At 41.6% G+C, this 22,508-nt stretch overlaps 1 protein-coding gene across 4 annotated transcripts in view; it reads left to right on the plus strand.

The window, feature by feature from the left end:
• The first annotated feature begins 3,520 nt into the window (after positions 1-3,520).
• PTPRC (protein tyrosine phosphatase receptor type C) overlaps positions 3,521-22,508 on the plus strand; it is a 34,240-nt gene continuing 15,252 nt past the window's right edge. Inside the window, exons 1-13 of one of the 4 annotated variants that reach the window (XM_078865377.1) lie at positions 3,521-3,966; positions 5,294-5,380; positions 11,437-11,514; positions 12,706-12,768; positions 12,960-13,016; positions 13,488-13,544; positions 13,733-13,792; positions 14,770-14,904; positions 16,309-16,446; positions 18,294-18,432; positions 20,017-20,066; positions 21,389-21,504; positions 22,350-22,440. In XM_078865377.1, coding sequence (XP_078721503.1) covers positions 3,897-3,966; positions 5,294-5,380; positions 11,437-11,514; positions 12,706-12,768; positions 12,960-13,016; positions 13,488-13,544; positions 13,733-13,792; positions 14,770-14,904; positions 16,309-16,446; positions 18,294-18,432; positions 20,017-20,066; positions 21,389-21,504; positions 22,350-22,440 — 1,141 coding nt within the window. In that variant the 5' untranslated portion in view covers positions 3,521-3,896. The remainder of the gene's footprint in view (positions 3,967-5,293; positions 5,381-11,436; positions 11,515-12,705; positions 12,769-12,959; positions 13,017-13,487; positions 13,545-13,732; positions 13,793-14,769; positions 14,905-16,308; positions 16,447-18,293; positions 18,433-20,016; positions 20,067-21,388; positions 21,505-22,349; positions 22,441-22,508) is intronic. The other 3 variants (XM_078865378.1, XM_078865379.1, XM_078865380.1) reach the window with 3 other exon arrangements.

Consider the following 22,508-nt stretch of genomic DNA (forward strand, 5'->3'; position numbering starts at 1 on the left):
AGCTGGGATTTCAGCTGGCTTCATCCAGACGGTGACCGGGCGGCGGGTGACTTCCCTTGAAAGTCACAACGCTTTGTGTACAGTGTTCTTGAAAACGGAGATGACGGGGTGGGGGCGAAAGAAATAAAAATCCACTCGGTCATGCGTAGGACTGATCCCTGTTCGCCTGCGGACTGTCATAACAACAGCTGTTTGCGAGCCTCTGTTTAGGGCCACGTGGTGCACGACAGGCGTTGGTGGAGACAACACCGTATAGCCTGGCTGTCTTTGTCTTCCCTCTGCTGATGTCCAACACGCTGTGACATACGCTAATTTTTAGGCTGAGTTGAACCGAGGGAAGTTGACATTGCAATAGCGAGAAATTAAATGAGGAATCATTATTATTCGACTGGGGTGAAGCGGTGATGTAGTGGTTAACAGAGTGACTATGAACTTGGCAACCTGTTACATTTGAAAACATGCATTTAGAGTATTAGGCTGCTATAAATGTTCACGTGATAAGAAACTTCGTCGGGCTATTATCAGTGGGCCTTACCTGGTAAAATAAAAAAAAAGTTAATTAGTTTTTTCTTTATCGCCATCATCATTCCGCATTGATTGGGCATTGTCTGGACAGTGTGGAAGAGCAGGCCAAAAGGGATTCAGGACCTTCCGCCAGTGATGGCGTGAGAAAGCAACTGCATATTTACCTTTCTACCTTCACCCGAAACACTTACACGTTACGATATATTAATTTGAAGTGCTGTAAAAGCTCTTTATTGGCAGAGTTTTCCTTCGCTTAATTCGATCATTCGCGATTTTATATTTGCATGGCAGTTTAACATTTTGCGACTTTTTGTGGATAAAACTAATGCACCATGTACGAATCGTCTGGATCAGGAGTCGGCAACCGAAATAACAAAAGCAAATTTTTTTTTATTCGGTAAAAAAAAAACTCTATTTCAAGAGCCGCAATGCAATGTGAATACAAGACGGTTGGTGGTCACAAATAAATAACGATCACGAAGTCAGTGCTTGGAAAGCCTCATGCGGCTTGGGAGCCGCAGGTTGCAATCCCCTGGTCCAAATGTTTCCAACATGTGCTTGTCCTCGTGAGCAGCCACACAGAAGCTGACAGGCAGCTCGTGAGAGCAAAAAAAAAACCCAACGTACATTTGCATATTTGCAATTCGTATATTTTTCCCATTCCTTTGCGTCTCATCTCTGAGTTTTAGGCGACCCTTTGATCAATGTGGACCGTTTTAATAGCAGCACAACTTTGTCATGCAATGTTAGTTATATTAGATTTACAAGAGCCACGATGATCCCCCGCCCCCATTACAGACGGACATAGCGAATGGACAAACGCTTTTACAAACAAGACAAAACATCAAAACATCAGTAACGCTCTTTATACTGCAGACGTGATGTACAGATCAGTTGAACAAGTAGGCTTTCGCGACCAATATTATTAATAATTAAAAATGGTTTTGGCTTTGATCACCATTGTGGCCAAGTCGTGGACATTTATTAAGACCCTCATGGGCAACTCTGACTAATTTGGCCAGGTTTCAGTACGCTAAGTCCCACCTTTAAACTTTACACTGGACTCTTATATTGGATCATCTTTACAGGAGCGACGTTGTATCATCTCCTCTGCCTGCCGTGGCAGGCAGATGATTGGACAGAGCGAATGCATACGTTAAAAGAGTACACCTTCGTGAAAAGCGTTTAAAGACAAAACCATGTCAAAGGTTGATGCTACAGAGACTTCCACGCGTGTGCTGGACAGCTCTCCCTTGAACTTCTTTCGCACCGTACGTAGCCAACCGTGCCAATCGGAGTATCAACCAACTTGAGAACTCTACACTAGAGACGTTATGATACATACGCACATTTTAATTTTATTTTGTTTGACCCCCCCTGTTCATCACCAAGATGCCTATTTAGCAAAGGCAAAGTAAACATTTTTAAAATAAATAAAAGCCTGACGTTGCTGATGAGTCCAGCGTGATGAGCACCATCCGGGCGTTGATGAAGTTCTGTCGACATCATACAGTGGTTGGTCGTCCTCGTTTAACGCGGTAGATGCGTTCCTGAAAAGTTTCCGCGTTAAGCGAAAAGAGTTCCCTAGTGGAAGAACCGCGTTATAGTGAATACGCGTTCGAGTGTGAACACTGCGCGTTGCCGATATTGGGCTACGTGCTGACTAGCGTTGCGTGACAAGGTCTTTATTCAGCAGTGGATTGACAACTGCCTTTCATATTAGCACTATTCAAGATCACTATGATCAGCCATGATCTGTGAACTATTGGATGGAGGCCTTCTCATACGGTGACAATCTTTCATGGCCGTGCGATGCAGCAATCCAGCGTCTTCTTATTGCACCACTTCATCTCAACGTGGTGGATAACCGCTTGGGCGTGTTCCTTCCTCTGGCTGACATTCTGTCATTAATCTTCACCACTGAGTATTTCCCCTTCTTTGGCAAGATTGTCCAAGGCCACGAGATTTTTTTTTTTTGCAATCAAAATAACATCCCTGACTTATGTATGGTCTCCAATCCATGCGTTCCTCCTCTAGTTTCTCAATTTAAATCCACACATTAACCCCCCTTTCACACTGCCCCCCCCCCACCCCATGCTTCTTTGCACACTTTTCAGCTTTTCTAATCAGTGCACCTCAAACAAGTTTTAAGGAATGTGCGGTGTGGTCAGCTTCACTCACCTAGAAGCTAGGTTCAGTTCATGATCAAGATAAACAGGTTGCGAGGTTTTCAGATAGGATATTTTGTGTTAAAAATATGCCCTACACGGGCCGACCACATCCCATGACATAATCAGATGGCTTTAGGAATTTGTTATTTTGAAAAGGTGGTTCATAATCACACACACACACAAGAACACAATGCAATTCCATGAAAACGCAAAGATACACAACATCGTAAATACGCATGAGACTGCAGCTGCCCTTTAACTGATAACACTTAGGCAACTTAACGGTCAACCAAACACATTGGCACATCTGGTTCACGAAAACTCATGTTGAAGGCTGAACCGATCAAAGGGGTGTACACGTGACAAACACGTTATGACGCGTATACAATTTTTTTTTATCTACGACTTGATACGATGAACATTGGACCCAAGACACACATACATGGTTCGTAACATTCTGCACACTCCCAGTTCGTATAGAGTGTGGGATACTCTACATGTAACAATAGCAGAAGTTGTGCAAGTGTGCGTGTGTTTAACTTATCACTTGTACATTTTTTTAGACTGCTGGTATATTTTTGTGTGTCTGAGAGATTGTTCCACGTCAAATCATCCCGTGAAGTAATCACGGGCGCTGTTGTGGAGAATTTTAAATAACAAAATTAATAAGCGGACAATAAATACGGCCTTGTATATCCCTCCACGCCTCGTATATGTCTGTCCCTCATTCGTATACGTGACACTTTACGGCAGCACTGCGTCTGACGCTCATTTCCCTCGAAAAAAAGACAGAGCGTGCGCCAGTCCAGATGGCACGGGCCGATGGCTTCTCGCGTTTGCGGGCACTGGGCATTGCGTGCGCGGGCCCGATAAGGAACCTCCAAAACTCGGAGGGCACGGTGTCGTCACGGGTTCGGCTCCAAGAGGCACGCGAGAGTAACTTCTCGTCCCAAACACTCGCCCCTCAGCAGCGCCCTATCGGGAGCTGTGTTTCACGTCTCTCCACCGTCCCCCCTCTGGTTTTTGTTCCTAATTCCTCAAGCGGGTGACATTTCAGCGCGTGCACACGCAACACACACGCACGCTCCACGTGGAACCAGAAGGAGGAGTTTTTTTTTTAGTCACCGTACGATTGTTATAGAGTACGGACGCAAGACACCGTCATCCAAGTGTCGTTGGTGGCCAAGGGGACGAGGCGAAATGGAACCACCCTTCGCCAGATGTATCGCTGTTTGCGCGCTGATGTGCCTGGTGGTGTCTGTGAGCCACGGTAAGAGTTCCACCACGGCTGCTTTGCTTTGTTTTTACGTTTCGTTCGACTCGCGTTTTGAAATTAATGTGACATTCAACGTTGGATACGCAAGCAAAGTTATGGTGCCTTAATGATAATTTATTTTGCGAAAAATCACAAACAGGCTATCTTGTGCCCCACGTATGTGAAGAGGGGCATTGACCTCTACCATGCGCTATATCTATATATATCTGTAAGTGACTGATAATTATTTTGAGTGTTGCTTATCAACCTGCATTTGACACGATGTTATAATTATGCATTCATTTCGAGACTGAAGCGACTGATTTCATTGGCCTATGTGCATTCATTTTAATTTTAGACATCACCGGTACAATTGTGTACGGAAACATTGTATTGGAAGTTCCTAAAATAATTAAATTATTTTTTATAATTTAATGAATTTAGCGTTTTTTTACACGCACTTTTTTTTTACAAATTTATTTACGACTGCACAAGTAGGGAAAATGTTCAGCATGTAAACTAATATAAAACTCATTCAATATAGTCACATATATAAACTCGAGTGTAGTGGTGGAACAGCGCTGTGTGTGCACTGCTCCATGAGCCCAGTGACCTGAGTTTGATTTCTGGCCATGGCTAACATCAGTGTTGAGCGATATCTGAGCCAGTGTTGGTTCCCCCTTCAATCAACTTGCACTGAATAGCTTGGTGACATACGGGCATACATCCCTCATCGTGGCTTAATAAAGGGCTGTAACTTAACATTATTAGAATTACATATGCTGAGATAATATTATATTATTTATATTGTTAACTATGAGTGCGTCATTATTTGTTATAGAAAGTGTCTAACTTTGTACCCCGCAGCTGAGAACCAAGACTAACATTTGCACAGTGCTAAAAAGCCAGATACTGTCTGTCATGGTTCCTGATGTAGAAATGTGGAAGTTCAATCACTGGTTCAGGCCAATGGAGATACGCGCTGCGTTGTTGGAAATTAGTAAAAAAAATTGTGATGTAATTTAACATTTTCACGAAAATATCTGCTGTCAAGAACAAGTTGCCAATGCATGCACTGAAACATGTTCGTCCACGGGACAATATACTTAAATCCACTCCTTCATTTGCAAAACCAATTCCTTTGCACCTCCACAGACACCCATTTGCAATGCGTATTGCAGTCTGCGTCACACGCACACGCGCGCGCGCGCACGTTAGTTGTGCCTATGAATCTTTGGCCATTCGCCACGACTAAAATAGTCTGGCTATTTGGCGACAGTCGGTGATAATTAACAAGGGTCACTTTTGTCGGGCGATGTTGTTTGTTGCACTCCCCTTTCAGCCGCCGCAGCGACAACACAAACGCAAGCGAGCACCACGCCGAATGCAAGTCCCAAGGCGTCATCCGCAAGTACCCAATCGTCAATGAGTAAGCCGGATGGCATGAGTTTTGCATTTCACTTTTTTTTGACATTTAACTTCTGGAGAAATGTATACAATTTGTAAGAATTGCCATTTTCGTGCGATAATTTCGAATTTTAAACGTTACATTTTAATCCTCAACGTCATTTTCCTGTCAAAGCTGCGTGAAGCACCGTCATTTTGAAGAAACGTGGTGCCACTTTTTGTGGTAAAAGCGTGGAAGTTACGCCATATCAGTGGCTGTGATGTCACATGTAACCCTCTCGGATTCATCAATTGGAAACCAAACAAAAATTTAGATCAACCAAAGTTTAGTATCACAGGCGAAATTTCTTTTTTGTTTTTATCTGAACATTGGGAAGACATCCCCACAGTAAATCGTTTATAGCGATCGTTCTATGCTGGGGTGTGGCAGAATGCACGATAGATAGAAGACAACCATATCGTTACCCATGTATCGATAGTTAATATTTTCACGCGCAATTTTATTGAGGGATTCCACTGCCGTGTCTTGGTGTGCTCTGGGACTTTTTGTTTTCCTGCCTTTCCCAACATTACGTTTGGTGTAAAAAAAAATCTGAAGGAATTTATACTTATATTTGTGCTTATATACTTTATGTATTGCTTAGTGACTTGCTTAACCTCCCCTATACTTTGCACTCCTGCCGTAACTTTTCCTACTGGACATCTGTGAAAACGAGTTTTATAGCTCATCGCATTCTTCCAGTGTAAATAAAGATTCTGATTCAATGTGTTTAAGGCAACTCCTATGACTAATTGGGAATGGGACGCAAGCGTAGGATTGATCACCCTGTCGCTGGCCGCCTTTGGGGAAGGTGTATAGTGTGAAAGGCCGAAACACACTAGGAACCAAAGGTTCACTACTGACGATGCGCTCCCCAAATTTCACCAGGCTCACTGTTCATGAACTCTTGGAAGTGCTTGCACAAAGGATAGTAACATCTCATCCTGTGTTCTTGGAATCAGAGTTTAACATTGACAGTGTCGTGCCCTCCTCCTCACCCCCACCCCCCATATTCCAAGTCTTTGAAAGCCCCACCCCCTCCCCGTTAAACAAGGCCACGCTACAGGGTTGATGCAAAGTCAATTGGACTACTGTTACTCGCTGGTTCTTTCGGTAAAGTCACGTAGATAGAAACATAACAAAAGAAAACGCGACGTTTCGGTGGCAACACAAGCGTTTGTCTTCAGGTGAGAGAATGACCTGCTGTTGTGGCTTTATATAGGCACGGGAGGGGGGGAACGGGGGAAGTTTTTGTCGAGTCGTGGCTGCAGGAGTTCACGGGGGAGGGGGTGGAGGGTTTGTGGCTTGCAGGGACTAGTGGGGCTGGATAAATTAGCATGTCAATGAGCTGGAAGCCATCCAGATATACAAACGCAGACAAAAACTTTAATCGAGAAGATGGATTCAGATTGAGCAATCATTGAAAGGATGTGATTAACCACATCAAGTTTTAACTGCTATATTTTCACTCACCCACCCGTGTCGTCTTGGTGTCCGGTTACTAATTTAAGCTTATTGACATGCTAATTTCTCCAGCCCCACTCGTCCCTGCACGCCACAAACCCTCCCCCCCCTCTCCCCCGTGAACTCCTGCAGCCACGACTCGACAAAAACTCCCCCCCCCCTTCTCCCCCTCCCGTGCCTATATAAAGCCACAACAGCAAATACTTTTCTCACCTGAAGACGGACGCTTGTGTTGCGACCGAAACGTCGTGTTTTCTTTTGTTATTTTTCTATCTACGTGACTTTACCGAAAGAACCAGCGAGTATGAATTCCTGCAGTCACGAAAGCTTCAAATCAAGATTGGACAACTGTTGTTCTCACGTATTGCGCTTTCATTTTGTAGGTACACTGGTAGCTGCAACGCCTACAGTGCTGCCGAAGGCGAACACTTCACGTATGGCGAACACCTCTCGGCATAAAAATGCCATTTTAAACTATAATACCTGTAAACAAGTATTTCCAATTGAGGGTTTGTCTTCTTTCGAAAGGGCCCACAAGCCCAGACAAACAGACAGCCCAGTCACACACCTACAACGTCCATTTCATATGCATACTTTATTTGTTCAAAAGCATTAGGAGTCATCTTCTTGGTTCTTTCGGTAAAGTCACGTAGAATGGAAATAATAAAATAATAAAAATAAAACATAATAAAATAATTCTCACGACGTTTCGGCCATAACGCAAGCAGCCGTCCTCAGGTGGAGAACAGGTCTGTCGAGAAGACAGACCTGTTCTCTCTGTCTTCTCGACAGACCTGTTCTCCACCTGAGGACGGCTGCTTGCGTTGTGGCCGAAACGTCGTGAGAATTATTTTATTAGGTTTTATTTTTAATATTTTATTATTTCCATTTTACGTGACTTTAGCGAAAGAACCAAGAAGATGAATCCCTGCAGTCACGAAAGCTTTAAATCGAGAAAAAAGAATTAGGATGTACGACCAAAATTGTTAACACGAGTTTGCCATGTGGTAGGAAACCAGAGTGCCTCGAGAAACGCCATGCACACAGAGGCGGTTTACACTCAGCACAGCCATTTACTGGTCACATCTCACAGCCCTATGCCTACAACGCTGAGCAAGCACGGTTGGCCCACCAATCTGATCTAGTCAAATTTGGCTTTCAAAATCTGGCCAGATCAGATGCATTCAGGGTGATTTGGCCGCAGGCATATGGGGTCTGCCTGTGTATTGTCCAAATTGCATACGTATAGCTTTAATATTTTGGCCGATGATATATATTCTAGATTTGAAGCTTTCGTGACTGCAAGGATTCATACTCTTAGGTTTTTTCGGTAAAGTCACGTAGGTAAAAATAAAAAAGTAAAATAAAAATAATATAAATAATATAAATAAAATTATAAATCACGACGTTTCGGAGGCAACACAAGTCTCCGTCATCAGGTGGGACCGTCACAGCTAAATTTACTGTATCAATCAACGTCGTGATATATAATTGTATTTCTATTATTATTTCTATTATGTTTATTGTATTATTTATTTTACCTACGTGACTTTACCGAAAAAACCTAAGAGTACGATGATATATATGTTAATTAAGTACATCGCATCAACAAGAGTACATACCAGGATATATACATGCACTTTAGGACACAGGCCCATCGATAGATATGCAGGCCCCAAGTACATAATAATGTTGGCCATCTCACCATCAACATTGTTTAAAGGCGAGACATTTTTCCCAGCCACATATTGTACCCAATATAATATTTACTAAGGAAGTTGCCAATTTTATTTTTATTTTACATGTATATTTATATGTGGACACTAGATCAAAATATTGTTCATGAATTCAATCGGTGGCTGAAATATGAACCGCGACGTTTTCGATTTCTCAGGTTTTGTTTGCTTATTTGCCACCATTTTCATACTTTACTAATATGCATCACATTAGATGTGAGTCATTTAAAATTCACTCAACGAGGCAATTAATATTTGCTTGCAATTTACGATCTCCCAACGGAGCGTTGTACCCCGTTTGCCCCTTCTCACTTGTCAGGTTTGGTAATCATATGGTTCCTAAAGTAGGAATATTTATTTCATATGTTTTACGTGTGCGGACAAATTTTTATTCAAAGTGTAAAGGTTGCGTACATTATAGTTTAGAGTTAATTGCATACGTAGGCTTTCATGACCAATGTTATGATTGATAGTTTGCTTATTTTTGGTTAGATGGTGTAATTGTCCTTGTTATTTCAACATTCCTCCAATTTGGCTTAAAAAAGAACGATGAAATTTCGCATATTTGCCCGCGTGATCACTTAATTTGATTGGCTCTGTCACGTGGTGGAGGGTTATGATTAAACGCATTTACATTAAACCTACACCATCAAACACAAGTTAACCGAATTATAAACGTGAGTTTAGAGCTTTGCGTTGACATATTAAAGATGGTGTATGGAGTTTTGAAACATACACAAAGTAGGAAACACCAGTTTCAAAAGCACATCCTTTCACATGCCGTTTAAAACCACGTGCACCGCAAGGTGCATTTTATCAGCACATCTGCTTTAGTAGGCAGCTTTGAACAGGAAAGGGAATGGAACGGTGACCTTTTATTTTATAACCACATATACATATATACTGCATCAAGCACGTACATGTGTAATGTTAGCCAGGCGTCTGCTGTCACACGCCCGAATTTCGACCTGTTGGCGGTTCCCTACTCCATGTGCGTCGAGGTCCCATCTCCTGGCTGTGCCAGCGCATGATGGCAGTAGAGCAAGTGGGTAAATTTCCATCTGTAATCCATCTGTATGGAAATTTAGTGTTACCACCTCCCCCCAACACCACCTTGCATGCGTGGGTACTCCGGATTTCTCCCATATATATAAACACTGATTAATGGAGTTGTTATGTTGTATCTTCTTGGTTCTTTCGGTAAAGTCACGTAGAAGGGAAGTAATAAAATAATAAAAAAAACATAATAAAACAATTCTCACGACGTTTCGGCCACAACGCAAGCAGCCGTCCTCAGGTGAAAACCAGGTCTGTCGAAGCGACAGCGTTTGAATGAAACAGCACACGTGCTTGGAGCATATATATAAGCTGGGTTGGAAGGGGGAAAAGAGCGCCTTGACAAAAGAATATGCATATCAAGAGGCATTTAGCATATTTATGGGAAAAAATATTACGTTGTAGTTTAGTACAATGAATTAAAGCTTTAGCATTACAAATACGGCATTTGTACAGAATATACCTAAATACTTCACGTGCTGTTTTTGGCATACACACATTGCGTTGGAAACACTGCACATTCGTACGTGTCCTGTGCATCTCAATGGCTCTCAATTTCACGACAAATTACGCAGAAATGCTCGACAGTGGCTGGTTTCGCTTAAGTGATGTTATACTTTGGGATGTTGACACCTATCTTTGTTGTAAACTTCACGGCACAAACCTTGACTTAAAGCTTTGGTGACGGCAGGAATACATATTCTATGGGTCTTTCGGTAAAGACACGTAGATAGAAAAATTATAAAAATTGGCCTATGTGCAATCATTTTAATTTTAGACATCACCGGTACAATTGTGTACAGGCACATTGTTTTGGAAGTTGCTTAAATGATGCAATTATTTTAATAATTGAATTATTTTAGCGTTTTTTTTACACGCACTTTTTTTACAAATTAGGCTTAAGTATGACATGCCATTGGTAATTAAAATACATATATTTACGACTGCACAAGTTGTCAAAATGTTCAGCATGTAAACTAATATAAAACTCAATATAGTCACATATATAAACTCGAGCGCAATGGTGGAACAGCGCTGTGTGTGCACTGCTCCATGAGCCCAGTGACCTAAGTTTGATTTCTGGCCATGGCTAACATCAGTGTTGAGCGATATCTGAGCCAGTGTTGGTTCCCCCTTCAATCAACTTGCACTGAATAGCTTGGTGACATACGGGCATGCATCCCTCATCGTGGCTTAATAAAGGGCTGCAACTTAACATTATTAGAATTACATATGCTGAGATAATATTATATTATTTATATTGTTAACTATGAGGGCGTCATTATTTGTTATAGACGATGCCTAACTTTGACTAACATTTGCACAGTGCTAAAAAGTAAGATACTGTCTGTCATGGTTCCTGATGTAGAAATGTGGAAGTTCAGTCACTGGTTCATGCCAATGGAGATACGCGCTGCGTTGGTGGCAATTAGTAAAAAAATTGTAATGTAATTTTACATTTTCACGAAAATATCTGGTGTCAAGAACAATTTGCCAATGCATGCACTGACACATGTTCTTCCACAGGACAATATACTTGAATCCACTCCTTCATTTGCAAAACCAAGTCCTTTGCACCTCCACAGACACCCATTTGCAATGCGTATTGCAGTCTGCGTCACACGCACACACACATGCGCGCGCGTTAGTTGTGCCTATGAATCTTTGGCCATTCGCCACGACTAAACTATTCTGGCTATTTGGCGGCAGTCGGTGATCATTAACAAGGGTCACTTTTGTCGGGCGATGTTGTTTGTTGCACTCCCCTTTCTGCCGCCGTAGCGACAACACAAACGCAAGCGAGCACCACGCCGAGTGCAAGTCCCAAGTCGTCATCCGCAAGTACCCAATCGCCAATGAGTAAGCTGTCAAAGCTGCGTGAAGCACCGTCATTTTGAAGAAACGTGATGCCACTTTTGGTGGAAAAAGCGTGAAAGTTACGCCATATAAGTGGCTGTGATGTCACATGTAACCCTTTGGATTCATCAATTGGAAACCAAACAAAAATTGATGTTTACACCTACCTTTGCTGTAAACTTCACGGTACAAATCTTGACTTAAAGCTTTGGTAACGGCAGGAATACATATTCTATGGGTTTTTCGGTAAAGCCACGTAGATAGAAAAATAATAAATAAAAATATCACGACGTTTCGATCGCAACACAAGCAATCGTCTTCTCACCTGAAAATGATTGCTCTTGTGGCGATCGAAACGTCGTGATATTTTTTAAAATAATTTTTCTATCTACGTCGCTTCACGGTAGAAGTAGTTCCTTTTTTTAAACAATAAATTTGAGCTCGATGATAATACGCGTGCTCTTGTCACGGTCGGGTTGCAGAAATTACCCACGCACCGATAATGATGGCCAATATTAATGCCTTTGCAGCCACTCAATCTCCATGTAAAATATACACACAGAGGTGCGTGTGCATATTCTTACTTAAGCTCGACGCCCAAGTTCGAACCCACACGGCTCAAAGCTTCGTCCACCTCACCGCACACTCACTCCTCCGCTTCACTTTTGCGACATCGCAATCCGCACAAGATAGGGGCTCTTGGGTCATGAATTAAAGAGGTGGTTGAAAGTCGAGGTGGTTTCACCTTGCCTTGATCAGCGGTGTTTATTTGGCGACAGCGCCATCGCCATTTGCAGGTGAACGTCACGCTGAGCAGCACAGATACGCGTTACTTGTTTACAATGTACACACAGCTAGATCCATGTATAGATACCACACTCATAACAAATACATTACTGAGACTTTATAGAGAGAATGTGTTTTGTTTGACAGCCCCTTACATGTCTCTCACCAATCTCTAGGCACTTAGTAATGAAACAAAACGTGACCTGCATACCTCTGCAAGATGTAGAGGCATCCCTTTTACAATATTTAATGAACCGTTGATGCGAAAAAGGGTCATCTCGTCATGAGTGGATCAGTGGGGTGTCTGCGATTGGATCACACTCTACGTTACGCATACTTGTATGCTTGTTGAATGATGGTTTCGTCGGCCACCACCTAAAGTGTATACATTTCGACTCCTCTCATCAGGTGCTGTTTCTACAGCCACAACGAACAATCTGACCACGATAACCAGCACATTCTCACCGACAGGTACTTTCTATTGATGTTATTTTCAAACTCACTAAACTAAAGTGACCGAAACAAAATAAAACGAATGGTTATAAATGATGAACATTGTTAATTTCATAGTTGCACATTGGAACGTTTGGCTCGTGAGAAATGTCAATGAATGTGTGCCGAACGGCGCATGAATGATTCTCAACGCTATGCCCCGCGCGCAGATTCTACAGCTTCGACGAACAACCAGACCACAGGATCCATGCTTTCTTCACCCGCAGGTATTTCCCTTGGTGTCATTTTCAAACTCACTAAACAAAAAAAATTAAGCAAAAATAAATAAATCGGACGGTTATAAGTGTCGAACATTGTTAACGTTATGGTTGCGCATTCAAACGTTTTGCCTGTGAAAAAGACGTCTCGGTTTTAACACGTAGGCTTTCGCGACAAAACCTATCAAAATAAAGGGTTTTTTTGGGGGGGTTAGATCGCGTAAATACAAATGTGTCGTACTCGAATTGTAAATGTTGTGTGGGTTTACCCTCAACCACACCGGTTTGCTGAAGTAGCAACTAATTGGCACGTTTTGTTTACGTGGCAAACCTTACGAATTGGCTGTGTCGGGTGGTGGAGGGTTTAACGACACGTTTATATTTACACGATCAAAAAAAACCCCTTTATTAAAGACGTCTCGGTCAACGCTTGCAGAACAACACGCAAATTATACTTAAGGCTCTGCCACGCACCTGCAGGTTCTACAATCGCACCGAACGACCAGACCTCAGGACCGACCTCATCTTCACACAACGGTATTTCTCTTCGCTGCGTTTTCCGCACAAAAATAAAAATGAAACGAAACTCACGACGAAGTATTTGAACCATTGTAAAATGCGTTCACGCTTGCTCCTTTAAATGTTTCGCTTGTTACAGTTGTCCGAGTATGCGTGCATGTGAAGCCGGGCGTACACGCGTATATAAACCTTGCTACGTGTGCCAGGTTCTACTCCTGGATCCACAACGTCCGGACCGAGCACAGGACCCACCTCATCTGTTTGCGGTATTTCTCTTGAATTCCGTTTTCCAAACTCGAAAGTTCAACAATTGCTTAAAGAAAAGGAAATGTATCTGAGAAGTATGTTACGAGACTCGAGCGTGCCGCAATAGTGAATGAACGCACACGAATGCCAGCTGGGATACAGAAGATTAAATAACACAGTGCACTAAGAAGTGCATTCTTTTGATAATAACTGAGAATTTATAGATTAAAAAAACTAACAAAAAACTTTTTCTCTCAGTATAAATAAATATTTGAATATGTATATCCATGTAAATCATTGTCTATGTATTGTGTTCTTGCAACACCCTCAACATAACAGTATTTAAACACACTATCCATTCTGTACAAAATAATCCATGATATATATACAGTACATTACTCGATGCCATAATAACATAACGTTAGATTATAATTAAGTGCCAATATTCATACACATAATCATAAACCAATCACACCATATTACAGTAATTATGAACAGGTTAATATTTTGTTTCGGAAAATGTTAAGAATGTGATTCATTGTCACGTTGACTTTGGTGTCTACTTCATAACATATTGTGAAAACGATATTTGTGGCTGAATTATTAATTAGCTTGACTTTATATTATTGGTTCTTTCAGCAAAGTCACGTAGAAGGGAAATAATAGAATAATAAAAATATAAAACAATAAAATTCTCACGACGTTTCGACTGCAACACAAGCAATCATCATCAGGTGTGTAATAATTGCTGTGGATTTCACATCTTAACTTAAAACTGTTTTGATCACACAGTAGATGTGAGTCTATAAAATAATTCACAATAGTGAGTATTTTAAAATTTGATAACACCATACTAGTTTACACTCTCAGTAAAGCATGGTTCAACCTATCAGTCAAAGCCGATTCAGCTGTTTAAACACTTCCAGGTCACAAGGAAAATATGTGTTTGCGCTTTTTATCCATATATATTTAAAAATCACGAATTTTTCTTATACAGAGCAACCTACGGATTTTATATGTCAGAGCTTCACCGACGGTGCCAATGCTCTCCTCTTGTGCCGCTGGGAAGAAAAGCCACGTAACACGTGCCATGGGTACAAGGTGCACTGTGCGGCAAATACGACATCCTTAGGTATGTGAACGAATTATTTTGAGGAAATATACAATCTGCGGGCGCAGTGATCAACGCACTGAACCGTGAACCCAACGAGTTGACTTGAATATTGAACAGGTAATATCTGATCCGGGCCCATTCCCCCATGCCCAGCACCAGCGTGGTGAAGTATGGTCAAACAATCCCCCGTGACTGACACAGCATTGGAAGGTCTTCATCCGGCAGTAGATTGACACAGATCTGTACAATGTTATAATTGACGATATATTGATTGAGTGTCTGAAAGTGCTAAATTGCTTAGACCGGACTTGCAGGTCGTTTCCAATCCGGAACAAAAATACATTTTCAGAAATGTATAATTGAAACATCATAACATAAATGGTTCCTATATTTCATATCATATTTGTATAGCTCATACATTTGCAATATAATAAAGTTCTACAATAATTTGTATAGTGTGTTAATAATAAATGTAACATCTATTTAAAATAGCTGGTAAACCTAGCGTGGATTTTCAATGTACAGTATTTTAAATGGGTTTTTCTGAATTTATTACACATTTAGAAAACAATATAACAAATACTGTATATACATATATTGCGCATGTTTAGAACGTGCTTAAATTGTAAAAAATACATATTAAAAATGTACTTTTATTCCATATGGGTTAATAACTTGTTGATTAAGTCTGTTATCGGGCAGGGCTATCATTCGTGTCATCTGAACTGGTCCAAGGTCAGCCTTACCCTCCACAAAGACAAATATCCCCCGTATATCCTTGAAATACTGTTGGGACAAGTGCTGTTCGCGAACACTTACAAAGGCCGACACGGCACACGTGGGGGTGGGTGGCCAGCACCACGTCCGGCTGCCTTTGTCTTCCGAGTGGCGATGTTTACACATCGCACCATGTATTCAATTGAGGCTGAATCGACCTAGGGTAGGCCCAGACTGGTTTGACGTAATTTTCACCTGGTGTTGGCCGTGAGCGGGAATCGAAATCAGGTGGCCGGGTTCGATGCGCAGCACGCGAACCCTTATGTCACCGCTCCCCTCCACAAACCAGCACTGACCAGCGTGGTGAAGTATGGTTGAAGCAGTCCCGGTAGAGAGGCCCTCATCCAGCAGTGGATTGACATAGGGTTGCACATTATTAATCATTATAATGTTTGGTTCATATGGCGATTGCTTTGCTTTCATTTGACCTGTAGGTCCAGCACGGTGCTGACTTCTGTGATACTAAATTATTGTCGCGTATTTTTGGTTCCTGCTGTCACAACTATACGCGGCTTATTTTTTAAATTAAGTTATTGAATATTTGTTGTTCAATTATCAGAGATCATTGCGATATATGACCATCAATTGCATGTTTCATATGAAGTGTACCTGATTTTTCTTTCTGTGTTCTTTGTGTTATTTTAGGCCAACCCCAGTCCTTTACCAAGACTACAAAACACATTATCCTCTTTCAGAATGTACGAAATGACATCAACTACATATGTACCTTGAATTCTAGCAACCGCCCTAACCTCACTATTCTTGTGACAAGAAATATACCCGGTAAGTATACATGTTGGCATACGGGATTTTCGTTGAACCATTGAATAATGCATGTTTTGCTGTATTGGAAAAAGGACGTTACCAATTCAGAGTCGGACAGTACTGCACTGCTAAAATGTAGCAAGTCCAGCTGAATACAACTATGAATTCTGACGTGGAGCATGTATAAGAACATATTATAATACATTGGGTGCCGTGTCATCCTGATAAATTAATCTTCAAGCTGAAATAAGACCATGCAACAAAACTTGCTTACAATGACCGCTATATTCGAGGGATATAAACTTTTTGCCTGTATTTTTAAAAGGAAATGTGAGGAACAATAGTGCGTATCTTTTGCATTAAACAACTATTGCCTCCAAATGTATTTTTTTTCTATTTACAACCTTGAAAATAGAACAAAATATATTGTAGCTGAGCACAGGCCCAAAGGTCAGTAACAAACAGCACTCGCGATGGCGTAAAAGAAATACGTTTCTTGACTTGAGCACGGTTCTAAGATACTCTTTGGTTTTTTTTGGGTAAAGTCACGTAGGTAAAAAATAAAATAAAAATAAATCTAATCACGACGTTTCGGAGGCAACACAAGCTTCCGTCTTCAGGTGGCACCGTCACAGCAAAATTACTAGCTACTGGTTTCCTTACCGTGAACCTCAGCAAAAAAAACTAAACAAGCAGCGACCGCGGCTACTGCTGAGCCGCGTCACCGCAATATTTAATTTCGGACCATCGCATAAACTTTACACTTTTATCACACACAATAAGTTGTTGTGTGTAAGAATATTTGCAACGGAGCGTATTTTGTCAAATGCCTCATCGAGTTGCGGGATCTCTGTGGGCCTGGGTGTTTCCACTGCGTTCTGAGTCATCGGCTCCTGGAAATTATTGCACAACGTGGTCGGGGAGAATTTAATGCGCTAAAGAGTCAAAATTCCGAAAACTAACGAGGATGTCTCGGTGTGCTACTGCCATCAGACAGGGGGCTTAAGATCTAAAACAAGTTCCGCAATTTAAGTGGCAGATTCCTGCCGTAGTGGTGTAATGGGCAGCGCACTGAACTTGCGATCCAGAAGTCGTCGGTTCAATTCGATCTCGTAGCGTGGCAGTTGCAACAATGGTGCAAGTTTATATCTATATTTTTTTTTAATACACCCACCGGCTCTTGTCTCACTCGGCAGTACGTTCAAGGATACACGAGCTCGCATTTAGTCAATCAGACGGCAGGTCGTCTGATTGGTGGGGTAAAGTATGGGCACTACCACCTCCTCCAAAATGCCTGGCCACCATGGAGGAGGATGCTGATCTCCCTATAAGTGGAGGCCCTCATGCCAGCAATGGCGCGAGCAAAGCAGTTGCAGGGCTGCACCTACACCCTTCAGTGGCACACACATGAATGAGCGGGAAAAGTATAAATCAACATCTTCTTGGTTCTTTCGGTAAAGTCACGTAGAAGGGAAATAAAAAAAAAATACAAATAAAACTTAATAAAATAATTCTCACGACGTTTCGGCCACAACGCAAGCAGAGGACGGCTGCTTGCGTTGTGGCCGAAACTTCGTGAGAATTATTTTATTATGTTTTATTTTTATTATCATTTTATTTCCCTTCTACGTGACTTTACCGAAAGAACAAAGAAGATGAATCCCTGCAGTCACGAAAGGTTTAAATCGAAATATAAATCAACAGTTGCTGTACATTAAAGATGTAAAATTTATAATTTAAGATGAATATTAAAAACGTAACAATGTAATGAATAACCGTCAAGTGCAGTATGATATATAGTAGCCATGTGTTGTACTTCCTACATCGTGTTGCGTCGGATCAAACGTGTGTTAATTATTTCATAGGTTTCATTTCAGACTCTCATCAACCTCATCCTGGGTTAAGCAGCGGACAGATCGTCACAATTGTGTTGTTGTTGGTCATAGTCGTAGTCTGCCTGATTTTTCTACGGAAATTCTACCTGAAAATCAGAAAACTTGAGAGGTGAGTACGGCGCACAAATGCAACCCCGGGCAGCATGATATGACCATCACTTCAGCTCGACTTATTCTCTTTCACTCATTACGCAGAGCGCTTTCCACAAATTAACCACGATACCTTGCTGATCACGTAAAGAAGGATGAACCATCACACGAACTCCGGTCATTCTCGCAGTGGATTTTGGATGGCCATCGAACAAAGACGGTCGCCGCATCAGATGCGCTTCTGCGGCCTTCTAGAACGCTCGTCCTTCCAATATTAGGAAGCTACCGGAGCGATGCACTTTTAAACGTAGATTGGAAACTTGTTTCTTTATAACTGCTTGTTGTATGTACAACGTTGTCCTTCCCCCGCATCTCCGATTAGCACAGTTGATTACGTATGGTGCGAAAGAAGTTCAACATATATGCAACTTTGAAAGTGTATTTCGATTTGTTTTTACCTTTTGTACGTCGGCGTACTACTGTCAGCAGGAAATTAATTATTAAAGGAAAAAATGTATCAAGCAGAACTATAAATATCACTCTGTCGTACTTCCAAGTAACAGCTATCCAAACTTACTTCACTCAACATAAGCCTGCCACAAGTTATTGCAATTTTACAATCTCTATCGCTTACAATCCACATGCTGTCATTGAACGATGCCATATTGTAGACATATCACTTATCGTATTGTACTCCGCAAAGCATTGTCCAAATATCTCGATATTTTTTTACTTTAATAATTATTGTTCTAAACTTAACTTATTTCCGAATTCATATTCTTGGTTCTTTCGGAAAAGTCACGTAGAAGGGAAACAATAAAATAATGAAAATATTTTTTTAAATATTTTTATTATTTTATTATTTTTATTATTTTATTGTTTTCACTTCTACGTGACTTTACCGAAAGAACCAGGAATGTGAATCCCTGCAGTCACGAAAGCTTTAAATCAAATTTTAGTTCCGTATTGTTATTCCTTTTCTATTTTGTGTCAGCATATGAAAATCATTGAACAAACAACAATGATCACAGTGTGACGATATTTTTGCGAAACGGACGACGCGGCTATCGTGGACCGTATAAACTGTTTATCATGGCATCGTCATATCACGGCAACTCTTGCCCACACTCCACTAAGTCATCTTACGCAGGGGCGGTTTTGCTAATCGGGCAGCCACAATGGAAATGTTTTTTCGGAGGATTACCCCTCCACTGCAGAGTCAGGATCGACGTGAACAACAACAACGACAACAACACGAGGGCTCTATTGTGTAACTTTGCTATGTCCTGATTCCCAGGTGAACATTTTTTTTTACTGCAACTAAATTAATCACAGGTTCCAATTACGAGCCCCGATGTTGTGAGAGAGAGAACAAAAAAATGGGCCTACAATTGCTTCCCGACCTATACTGTGTAATTATAAGAACAATGTAATTAATAACATTCGATATGAAATGTCTATCCACACTCGTGGATACATTAATCAGATTTAAAATAAAAACCACGCCGATTGTGTAATTATTATTTATATTGTGTGTGCCTGTGTATTTTATCCTCACCACTGTTACCAACGTAATGTATGGATTTTTTGTTGCTATCCGTAGACAATACAACAATGACGAAGGGGTGTGCTTGCTACCAAAAGGCATCCGCGGTGAGAGCTTTGAGGAGTGGGTTTATTGTGTTGTTTCATATTTTGACGCTTACAAAAATATCACTGACAGAATCGGTGTTTTCTTGCATATTTCATAACCGTCGTGTTACATCTACAAATTCCGTCTGCACACCAAATTTGCAAACATAACATTACTTTGTAACCGACATTATTATCCTTTATATTCAACACGTATTTTTTTCTGCTGAGAAAGAGTTCTGGCGAAACACACATCCATTGGTATATTTTCACAGTAAATGTCAAAGATTGTACAAAAGTCAAAGGGAAATACTTTCCAAAACTATCCTGGTCTTTATTTTTTTGCCGTTACGAAACGACTAGAAGCACCATGCATCGTTTGTCAACGTTAATTAGCCTCAATAAATAATGTACGGCTCTCTTGGTCAATGCGATTCTGGATGAATGCTTTCACAGGCCGTATGTTCCAATTCTGGTTAGCGAGTTCTGGTGAAGGAGGGGGCCCAGGACCAGTTTTGAAATGAACCGCCACCAATGTTAACCATGGCCGGGAGGCAAACTCAGGTCACCGTGTTCACAGTCGAGCACGCTGACCACTGCATGACTGCTCTATCCCTGCCATTATTCTAAGTAAAATAAGTCATTCGAGCCAATCTTAATCCAGCAAATGATGAAGAAGGTTTCCCCACACAATGCAAGTCATGCAGGAGTCTTTGCAATGGCGGAGCCAGGATTTTCAGGTAGGGGGGCAACCCCTCCAGCAATCAAAAATGATCGGAGTTGTTAGTAAGTAAGGACTTGTCCCCTGCTTCTTATTCGACGCGTGTGTGGCGATGGCGCAGCGATCGATCGAGGGTCGAATTCGAACCGTGTTGTGTGATTGGCATCACGCTCGCTGAAGGTGAATGCCTTCAGGGAAGTCGTGTACTGTATATGCAACTGCGCACAATTCTGTGAGTCACTTATAACTGCATTGCCGTTACTTATTGCCAATTATGGGCTCAGACTATTGTCCTATCTTCTCATAGAGTCCCTGGCACAATAAAATGCTACACCGTGGCAGTGGGGGTCGCAAAATGCCGATTTATTACAAATAAATCCCAATGATCCGATCGAAATTAGAGATTTCGATCGGATCATTGGGGTTGGTGATGGGTGACGAGGTCAGGACTCGTTCTGATATCACTTTCCACAGATGTTAGTCATAGCCTATAATCAAACTCGGGTCGCCGGGTTCATAGTGCAGCGCGCCAACCACCACACCACCTCTCCATCCCTTTCATGGCAGAAATTCCATTAGTGCTGACATTTTGGTGACAAAGGCTGAACACTTGTGATTGCAGGGTTTCAGAAGGAAACTATCGTCAAGGAATCGGCTCCAATCCCCGCAAAAGTGTTACGCCAAACTGTACAGACCAAAACCGCGTCGGGCTCCAAGCTGTTTCAGGAAGAGTTCAGCGTGAGACCAAACACCTGACACCATTCGGGATGGCGTTTTATTGTTATTATAATGTTTATTATAATTTTTTTTAATATTAAACCCAAAATGGTACTTTCTTGTATGACACCTGCTTACCGAGGAAAGCCTCACTGAGCCCCGGGAGGGTTCTGCGACGTTTTTGTTGTAGGGGTGCGATGCTGGGATGCTTAATCCAAATTGTGTCATTTGCCAGTAATGATTGAGGATTGAGCTGTGCACTTTTAAATCTAGATTGGAAACTCACGTATTTAGAACTGCGTTTTGTATTTAGAATGCTGCCCTTTCCCCCTACCTCCAATTATCACGGTTGGTTATGTACTGTGTGAAAGAAGTTCAACATACATACAATGATAATGACCTATATTTTATAAAGCGCCTTTCACATTGAAGTATGTCAAAGCACTGATACCAGTTACATTGCGAATATATATTTGCTCGGAGAGGAAATCGGAGAACCTGGAGGAAACCCATGCAAAGCAGGGGGAGAACGTACAAACCCCACTCAGAAAGGCACCTGAGTCGGGAATCGAACCCAGGTCCTTTTTGCTGAGGCACAATGTTATCACTCTGCTGCACTGCTGCCCGTGTGGTTTCTAAGAAGTCACAAGCAGTTATATATTTGTTTCTCTCACATACAGTATTCAGATAAAGTAAATACTCCCCCCCTGACGTCCACCCCCAAAAAATATATTGTTCGGAAACCATGAAAAGTTTGCGGTCCCTGGCCGAATGTTGTGCAATTTCTGCAATGTCGATTATTCACTGTTGTAGTTAAGACAACGGTTTGAGGAAGCAAAGTGATTATAGGATGTTTGTATTCGCAGAATTTCCCACGAAAGATTAATAAGTACTCCCAGCAAGAGGCAACGCAGGAATACAACACCAAGAAGAACCGTTACTCAGATATCCTCCCGTGTGAGATACGCACCCACACCAGTGTGCTTTAAATAAACGAAATTCATCAAGTATCACAGAAAATGTCT

Source organism: Lampetra fluviatilis, chromosome 20, assembly GCF_964198595.1.
Source record: "Lampetra fluviatilis chromosome 20, kcLamFluv1.1, whole genome shotgun sequence".
In the NCBI taxonomy this organism is placed as follows: domain Eukaryota; kingdom Metazoa; phylum Chordata; class Hyperoartia; order Petromyzontiformes; family Petromyzontidae; genus Lampetra; species Lampetra fluviatilis.